General features: G+C 53.7%; 1 protein-coding gene across 1 annotated transcript in view; it reads right to left on the bottom strand.

Annotated features, from left to right (window-relative positions):
- The window catches only part of SSPO (SCO-spondin), a 54,777-nt gene that overhangs the window by 25,551 nt on the left and 19,482 nt on the right, over positions 1 to 9,744 (bottom strand). Inside the window, exons 37-48 of the mRNA XM_006887284.1 lie at positions 8,000 to 8,137; positions 7,733 to 7,915; positions 7,437 to 7,587; positions 6,162 to 6,315; positions 6,011 to 6,071; positions 5,257 to 5,361; positions 4,822 to 5,019; positions 4,620 to 4,753; positions 4,263 to 4,410; positions 3,658 to 3,793; positions 3,223 to 3,307; positions 69 to 285 (exon numbers count right to left, since the gene is read on the bottom strand). Coding sequence (XP_006887346.1) covers positions 69 to 285; positions 3,223 to 3,307; positions 3,658 to 3,793; positions 4,263 to 4,410; positions 4,620 to 4,753; positions 4,822 to 5,019; positions 5,257 to 5,361; positions 6,011 to 6,071; positions 6,162 to 6,315; positions 7,437 to 7,587; positions 7,733 to 7,915; positions 8,000 to 8,137 — 1,710 coding nt within the window. The remainder of the gene's footprint in view (positions 1 to 68; positions 286 to 3,222; positions 3,308 to 3,657; positions 3,794 to 4,262; positions 4,411 to 4,619; positions 4,754 to 4,821; positions 5,020 to 5,256; positions 5,362 to 6,010; positions 6,072 to 6,161; positions 6,316 to 7,436; positions 7,588 to 7,732; positions 7,916 to 7,999; positions 8,138 to 9,744) is intronic.

The following is a 9,744-nucleotide window of genomic DNA, read 5'->3' as shown; positions in this document are numbered from 1 at the left end:
CACACACACACACACACAGACTGACTCTCTCTCTCTCTCTCGTTGTTTTAACAACTCTTTCTTCTTACTTCGTGACACCTGAGGTCTCTTCAGACCATCCATATAAGGCCAGAAATGGTGTCCAGGGACCCTCCGAGCCCAAGACTCTCCAGAGTCCCAGCAACAGTAGACGCCTGTCTTGCTCACCACAGTGTCAGAGCCATCTAGACAGTCCTCCTGCCCATCACACAGCTGCTCCAGCTTCACACAGCCCAGCACCTTGCAGTCCTCCTGCCCTAGACTGCACTGGGCCAGAAAGGGCCCTGGGCACACTCTCAGGCCTGTGGGCACCCACTGCATATAGAGACCTTTCTCACTCCGGGAGCCTGACCTGTTCCCACCAATAACCAAACCCTAGGAGCTGCTCCCTGTGTAAGCTGACCCTTAGGGCTGCCCTGGTCTGTTAGGGACCCCTACATGCCCATGGTTTGTAAGGGACTCGGGATCACCTCTAAGTCTGTAAGGTTCTCCTTCCTGATCTGTAAGCACCCCTCACATGCCCCTGTTCTAAGGGAGCCCCAGTAGTTGCCCTCACAGAGGTAGGGTTGAGGTCAGGCAAGCTGTGCAGGTACAAGGCCATGAGATCCTACCAGTGGGGGCTTCTTCAGTCCTTTCATGGGGGTAGTGCCCCGTCACAGATGCCATTCCAGGCCTCGAAGTCCTGATCTCATGCTGGGATGTGGAGGTGGTGGCCAGCAGTGTCATGGACTCTCCAGAAAGCTGGTGAGGCATCCTAGAGGCTGGGAGAGGACCCACTGGTTCTGTCTCTGTGAGTGCAGGGGACAAGCGAAGTCTATGGGGTCACCTCCCATAAAAGATGATTTCTGATTTCTTCCTGGAGGCTGTCCCTCATCTTGCAGAGATCCCAGGACAGGTGGGCAGAAGCTCGGGCTGGTGACTTGGGGAGGAAGCCTGGAGCCAGCTCAGACATACCTGCAGAAGGTTCTGAGGACCCTCTCTGGGTCTGCCACACTTTGATCTCTGCAGGACCCTGTGAGGGCGTGGTGGGCTCAGCCCAGAGTATCCCCATGCAGGTCCATCCCTCCAGCTTACCTTCTGTTCCTCCCTCTTATCCATTTGCCCCACCCTAACCCAGGGCAGCGCTGGCCCTGACCTGAAGTCTCACACATGCAAATACACCCTCAGACACAAACTTCCGTGCACTATACAAAGACTCCATTCACTCAGGTTCACTTTCACACTAACAAAATCACACAGCCTCACACTAACTTGCTCACACACACAAGTGCACACACACTCACTTCTACACACACACACTCCACACAACATTCTCACATAGCACACACACATTCCGATTCAGACTCACACGGTCATACTACCGCATTCACACTCTCATACTGGTGCACACAAATACAGACACACACCTCCAGAAATACACATATACACAAGCACACACACTGTGACACTAAATGCTCACATTTACACACACAAACACATCTGCTCACCCAGACACACTAATACAGATGCACACACATACAAACACACCACCACACTCACACACATGCACACACATCACCACATTCACACATATACACACATGCAGACACACATCACCACACTCACAACCATCACCACACTCACACACATGCACACACATCACCACACTCACACATATACACATGCAAACACACACAAACATTCACACAGCAAACTCACACATATACAAACATGTACACATGCAGACTCATGACCACACTCACACATATACACACTTGCACACATTCAGACACGTACAACCACACACACACATATACACATGCCACATTTATAATGCACACATGCAAACACACACAACCATACACACATACACACCTACAGACACACACCAGCACTCTCACACATAGACACACATGCTCACATGCCAGCACTCACACACATAGACACACATGCACACACACATCCGCACTCACACACACACACATGCACACACACATCAGCACACTCTCACATACACACATGCAGACACACATCACCACACACACAACCACACACACACTGACACAACTGCCACACTCATCCTCTCACACTCACACAACACATAAAATCATTCTCTCACACTCTCACAGTAACACATTCACAAGCACTCATTCGGACATACAGAGAGAATCACATTAACACACATACACAAACACTGGACTGCTAAGAAAATAAACAGGTTCATCCTTGAGAGGGTTAAACCAGGCTGCTCCTTGGAGGCAAGGATTCTGGGACTTTGTCTGACATAATTTGGATATGCTGTAAGGAGGGACCGGTCCTTGGAGAGGGACATCATGCTTGGGAGGATGGAGGAACAGTGCAGGAGAGGAAGGCCCTCTATGAGGTGGATTGATTCAGTGACTGGGGTAATCAGAATGGGTGTACTGGAGACAGTGCAATTGGCATGGGACAGAGCAGAGTTTAGGGCTGTTGTACATAGGGTTGCTATGAGTCGCAAACGACTCGACAGCACATAACAACAACATACAAACACTCAGATACTTCCATATTAACATACACCCGCACACCCTGGATGAGATGGACTGACACAATAACTGTGGCAATGGAGGAGGTGTGTCAGAGAGATTGACTCAAGATAGGGCAAGATTCAGAGCCACAGTTCACAGGGTTGCTATAAGGTATAGTCTACTTCACGGCATGTAACAACAGCAACAACCAGTACACCCCAATTACTTTCACACACTAACACAAGCATGTGTGTGCATCCGCGCGTGCACACTCAGATTCACACACTCTAACATTAGCATTTATTTATACAATAACACACAGCCAAACTCATTCACAAAGACACACATTATCACTCAAACACATACACTTGTATCTTACACATTAGCACACTCATGTGCATATCTGTTCATTCACTCACTCTCTCTCTCTCTCTCTCTCACACACACACACACACACTCCACTCATTTGCTCACACAGTCACACATTCAGTAACACACAATCAGGACTCAGTACCAGGCCCTTCATTCATTCTGTCTTCTCCCGCTTACCCTTCACACCTAGCCCATCCCTTCAGGAAGCCACTCAGAGACCCCACCACCCATGTCTGTCAACATGATCGCATGCAGAAAGATTCAGGCCTTGACTCCCAGACATCCCAGGCAAGGCTTGTCCCATGTCTGCCACCTCCTCAGGCCAGCAGACCCTGTGTCCACTCACCTCCTCGGGCCAAGGTACCCCATGTCCACTCATTTCCCCAGGCTGAGTGAAGGGGGGCCCTGAGGTCCCTGTTGTGGGATGCAGCCTGGAAAGAAACAGAACCACTGGAGCCCAGGATCTCCCTTAGTTTCAGCACCCCACTGGGCAGATGGTCAGTGTTCTTAAGGATGTTCATTCAGGAGAGGATTCCCAGGGTTACTGGAATGAGCACAGACTTCTGGGTCTGTTTCTCAGAACACTGCCTTGGTAGATGGGGCCTGATAATCCTCAGATCCAACAGTCTTCAGGTGCAGCTGCACCACTGGCCCAGGGCCAGAGAGACCCTGAGCTTTTAAACCCTGGACACAGTCTGGGTGTCCACAAAGGCCAAGACACCACCCGGGGTGAAGGAGGACCTCACATCCCCTCCCTTAGCTCAGATGGGTGCGCCCGCACCTGCCAGCGCTGTTCTGCGCAGGCTCACAGCGCTCTTTGTCCAAATCGCCCACGCAGTCCTCCGCGCCATCGCACTCAGCCCCTTTTGGGACACACTCACCACTGTCACAGCGGGGCCCAGCTCCTGATGAGGACTCTGGGGCAGAACCAGACTCTGATGGCTCCTACCCAGCTGGTCCTAGTCCCTCCAACTCCACCCAGCCCAGCCCTGCCTGCCCCCTAGACCCACTACACACACACACACACACACACACACACACACACACCAGCCTGACCCCACTCAGCTCCACCCAAAGGCCCCCAGCTCCGCCCTTCCTAGCTCTAGTCCCTGCCAGAAACCACCCCCAGTCTCTACCTAGTGCACAGCCCCCTAGCCCCGCCCACACCCCAGCCCTGTGAGACTCCCTAGTCCCACCAAGACACACCCCCTTCTGTCCATTCCTACTCTAGGCCGCCTAGGACCCCCCAGACCCGCCTCTGTGTGGCTCACAGGACCCCTAACCCCACCAGGAGACCCCCTAGTCGCACCACAATATCCCCCTTCTGCCCATTCCTAGCTCTAGCCTGCCCAGGACCACCGCAGCCCCGCCTTATCGCTTCCCTACTCGGACCTGGCTCACAGCCCAGAAGCTGCAAGAGCACAGAGACCCCCGGCTGAGGGTCCCTGAGCTGCACCCGCACGTGGCGCGCTTGCACCATCCGGCTGAAGATCCACTTGGCAGGGCTTTGCCTGTCCCCGCTCTCAGGATAGGCCTGAGGGGCGTGAGAGTGTCACTCTTCAGCTTCCCCCACCCCGTCCCACACACACCAGCCCCAACAGGCCCCCACACCGCCAGTTCGGACTGCTGTCACCACCAGCCACCAAGGCTCTGGTTCCTGCAGACTGGGTGAGGCCTGGCTCTGGTTGCTGCCCAGGTGCAGTGCAAATCCCAGGCACACAGTAGCCTTCCCACAGCCCTCACCAAGGGGCAGCCCTGTACCTGCAGCCGGAACAGCAGGCCACCCAGGACTTCCCGGTCCTCGAGCCAGTGGAGGCCATCGGCACTGAACTGCAGAGAGACTTCAGCTGCGACCTCCACCCCCTGCACCAGCACACCTGGAAGGAAGGCAGAGTCACCCCAAGAGGCAGCACGGCCCCCACCAACCCCCAAAGCCCACACTGACCCGTGAGGTTCCGGGGCTGCTGTAGGTCCAGTTGTAGGGAGCGGGGTAGGATGTGCAGACCAGCCTGGTTCCCCTCAGGGCTTCCCTCGGAGGAAACACCCAGGAAGGTGGCCTGGGCTGCAAGCTCCAACTGCTGGGACAGTACTTGCAGGACACCCTGGGGGCGTCCAGTCAGGACCAGGGGAGAGTAGCAGGAATCTAGGGGCATAAAGGCAACTGGATTGGGCCAGGATGAACAGCCAGGAGCAAGGGCGTTAATTAGGGACTCGGCCCCACACAGCTGACAGAGACCCCGAACAGGAGGAGGAGAGCCCAAGAGCACAGGCGAGAGGCCAGCCACAGGTGTCTGGTGTCCTCCTGAAGGATACCTCTCCTCCTGGGTTGGGCAACTTCCTCTATCCCCACCCCACTTCCAGCAACCTGTCCTTTCTTTACCTCCTGGTGGAGGCAGAAGGTATATGGCCAGAGAGGGTCTCATCTGCGGGCTAGGAGGAGGAGCAGAAGCCAGAGTGGCCGGAGGGGGTGCCGTCTGTTTCCCCCCTGTGTGGAGGAACACAGATGGGCTCACTCGCTCATTGGAGCACTTCTTGTCCCATGACTTCAGTGGAGAAAGACTGGCAACAACTGGCAGGCAGTTAAGAAAGGGCTCTCCTCCCCAGTCATAAGTTGGGATATTCAGGTTGATGGGAAAGCTAGAGAACAAAACTCCCCGTCTGAAACCACCTTAAGGGCACCCCCGGCAGCTGTACCCCTCATCCCTGCCTGTGGGATTAACAGAGCACATCCACAAGGCTGTGGGTAGACCACATGGGGAAGGGAATCCTCCATTCTCTTCCTTGATTAACAACAGTCTATATGTTGGTCTGTCTTCACCTAAGCCAAGGGGACAAGGGGCCAAAGATGTGAATCTAGGCCACTAAGTGATTCCTTTTTTAAGTCTTTGTTCTGTTCATTTTAAAACCAACATCGCAGAACACATGCTCCTGAGAAACTCATATCAAAGCGTCTCCACCATTAGAGGCGAACGGGAAGGCCCAGCAAAAGCAGAGGACACAGCACCTGAGGGCCAGCCTTCCTTGAGCCCGAATCCAAGGTGTCAGTCAGAGAGACTCAGTGCGCCCACCCTGGCCCCTCTCAGTGGCACATCCTCCTTCCTTTGGGTACCCCTGCCACCCCCAGATCCACTCACCAGGCAGCATGAGCACACAGTGGCAGCACCTGGATCCCACCCCCTCAACCAGCACCCAGCCCTGTGGGTACAGGAGTGAAGTGTAAATGCTGTGTCCTGAGCCTCAGATGACCCTGCAGCCCACGTCACACCACCACCCACAGCCCCTTACCTGGGGGCAGCCGCCCAGTGGGCAGTAGAGGGAACAGCCCATGGTGCCATTGTATAAGCACTGGCACACCTCACAAAGGCCCCGGCGCCATCGTTGCCCTACACGGAAAGTCCGGCCCTGCCATTCACACACCCCACATGGCTCCGTCTGGCATCTGGGAAGAGTGGCCTGGTGAGAAGGCTTCTCCTCCTACCATGCCCATGTCCAGGGTTTATGGAGAATCAATCACCTGTAACCCACCCTACTCTTGGCCCCTGAGCAGTGAAGACAGGTGATGGGCAAACCCCCGATCAGTGGCCCCAACCCAGCAGCCTAGGTGGCCCCCATGGGCATCACAAGTACCCAGCACACAGGTCAAGGACCGCACCTGCCCTGTGCTTGGCCTCCTCGCTGCCACTATCACTGCACCTATGGGCTTTCCCTACCCACTCTCACCCACATTTGGGTTTCTTAATGAGAACCCAACAACCTAAAAGAACCTCTCAAAAGCTCTTGAGTCAAAACCAGTTCAGAGATGACCCTACAGCAGGCTGGTGGCCCACCTTTCTCCCTAGGAGCAGCTGGTGGGTTCCTACACACTTTACAGACTGCACCACCAGAGCTCCCTATGTTTGCGCTTGTTGTGTACTGTCGAGTCAGAAGTGACCCACAGCTGATCCTCGAGTGGGTGTCAGAGGTAGTAAATCACACAGGAGGAGAAGGCTCATGTTTCTCCTGCACAGCAGCTGGTGGGTTTGAACCGTGTATCTGTATAGGCAATGCAATTCCTTACCATTAAGCCACCTGACATTTGGGCTTAGAAGCAAGAAACAAAAAGATAGAGTCCTCAGATGTGCTGGGTGTCAGGCATGGTGGAGGCGAAAGCCCCAAAAGACTTCTACCTATGGGCTGCATGAGGACTGGATGAGAGTCTGGTCACTTCAGTACTGGAGGTGAGGGTAAGGTCCCTACAGGCCCCCAGCAGTGAGGGTCAGATCCCTGCAGGCCTGAAAGTGAGGGTCAGGTCCCTGCAGGCCTGGAGTTAAGAGTCAGGACCCTGTAAGCCTGAGGTTAAGGGTCAGGTCCCTCCAGGCCCTGGGTAGTAAGGGCTGGGTCCCTACAAGTTTGGGAGTGAGAGTCAGGTCTCTGAAGGCCTGGGGATGTGGGTCAGGTCCCTACAGGCCCCAAGGACTAAGGGTCAGATCTCTGCAGGTATGGGGTTAGGGCTGGCTCCCATAGGTGGCAATGGTCCCTGCATAATCCCCAGGGGTGAATCTTCTCAGGTGGGGGCGGTACCTGCGAGCCTTGCGGTGGATACCTCGGCACTGGCTACCTCTGCCAGAGTGTTGGGGGTTGGTGGGGCTCCTGAAAGACCACTGGACACTGTGGCTCCCACAGGGACCCAGGCACCTGGCCCAGGTGGACCAGGCTGACCAGCCACAGTTCACTAAGGAAGGGTCAAAGATAAAGTGCTGAGGTCACCCTCGTGTAGTGCCCCCTTCTCAGACTGATGACCTAAAACCTAAAAAAGAGTTCCCAGACGAGTTATCCAATATGGGCTGGTCTCCCTGGGGATGGGCAGGAGGGCTTACCACTGCAGTCCTGGCTGGGCTGGCAGTTCTGGGGCCGCCCATCTTGGCAGATGCAGTGCTGACAGTTGGCCTCTATGTGTTGGCCAGCCCAGTAGTGGACACCATCCACCAAGCAAGGGCAGTGCTGGGGCCACACACAGCGCCCCTCGCTGCCCAACACCTGTCCCTCAGAGCACCAGCAGCCTGAAGAAATGCAGAGTAACAGACCTGTCTTGAGCACCTGACCACATCACATCCCCACCACTGTGGCTCCTGGCTGGGCCTCACCTGGGCTGCACGGCTGGTCAAGAGGGCATGAGCCTTGACTGGACACATCCTCACAGGTCAGAGGGCAGGGGGCACAGGGCCAAAGCACCAAGTCTTCAGGGCAGGTGGTATTAGAACAGCCATCCTGAGTGCAGAGCTCTGCATGAAAACCAGAATGGGTCATGAGACAGTCCACCACATTCCACTTACCCCTTGTTGTTATGTGCCGTTGCGTCACCTGCGACTCATAGCAACCCTATGTACAACATCCCTAAACCTGCTATATCCTGTGTCAATCCGTCTCTGACACACCTACCCCCTTTAACCTATCAAGGGTCTTCCTCTCCTGTACTGTCCCTCCACACTTCCAAGCATAACGTCCCTCTCCCAGGACTTATCCTGCCTTGCAACATGTCCAAACTATGTCAGATGAAGCTTCAGAATCCTTGCCTCCAAGGAGCAGCCTGGCTTCACCCTCTCCAGGATGAACTTGCTTGTTCCTCTAGCAGTCCATGGTATATTCAGTACTCTTCTCCAGCACCACAGCTCAAAGGCATCAATTCTCCTTCTATCCTCCCTAGTCATTGTCCAGCTTTCTGGTGAATAGCAAGTAATTGCAAAAACCATGGCCTGGATCAGGAGCACCTTAGTCTCCAGACTGACATCGTTGCTCTTCAGTACTTTGGAGAGGTCTTTGACAGCAGATTTTCCTAATACAATTAGTCTTTTAATTTCCTGGCTGCTGGTACGAAGAGTGTTGAGTGTGGAGACAAGCAAACTGAAGCTTTTAACAATCTCAATCTCCTTACACTCTATCATGATGCTGCCTATCAGCCCAGTAGTGAGAATCTTTGTCTTCTTGATGTTGAGCTTCAATCCGTATTGAATACTGCAGTCCTTGACCCTCGGCAGCAAGCACTTACTCCTCACTTACCCCTACCTAAGAACTACATCCACCCCTCACCACATACCCTTGCCTGCAAGACAGATACACCATTCCCCACATATTCCTACCTACAAGATAGATCCACACTCCCCACACACCACTACGTACGAGACAGGACCACCACTCCCCACACAGCTCTACCTATGAGACAGGTCCACCACTCCCCACACAGCCCTACCTATGAGACAGGTCCACCACTCCCCACACAGCTCTACCTATGAGACAAGACTACCACTCCCCACACAGCCCTACCTATGAGATAGGTCCACCACTCCCCACTCATTCCTTGCCTTCCCTCTCACTCCTCAGCCTACACAGGATTCCCTGCCACACTCCTCAATCTGAAAACACATACCCCTATCTCCACTACTCAGTGTGCACGTATACACACACATACATACAAATGTGCACATGTGGGTATATAAATACACACACAAATACACACATGCATGCACACATATACATATACAAGTGTGTGCAAACACACACGCATACGTATACACTATTATTGTTGTTGCTGTTGTTAGGTGATGTTGAGTACAACTCATAATGACCAAAAGATCCATCTGTCATCAGCAATGATATCCTTGGTGGTACAGCCTCTATGAAATCCAGTTTAACTTCAGGCAGTTCTCTGCTAAGGTACTGTTCTAGCCTTTCTGGAATAAACGTCAGCAAAATTTTATTTGCATGTTGTTGTTGCTATGTGCCACCGAGTCGTTTGTGACTCATAGCGACCCTATGTACAACAGCCCTAAACCGTGCTCTATCCTGTGCCAATCTCATTGCCTCTGACACACCCATCCCGATTACCCCAGTC

Source organism: Elephantulus edwardii, unplaced genomic scaffold, assembly GCF_000299155.1.
Source record: "Elephantulus edwardii isolate Elephantulus edwardi_28Jun2011 unplaced genomic scaffold, EleEdw1.0 scaffold00055, whole genome shotgun sequence".
In the NCBI taxonomy this organism is placed as follows: Eukaryota; Metazoa; Chordata; class Mammalia; order Macroscelidea; family Macroscelididae; genus Elephantulus; species Elephantulus edwardii.
This window is presented reverse-complemented; position numbering and strand designations above follow the sequence as displayed.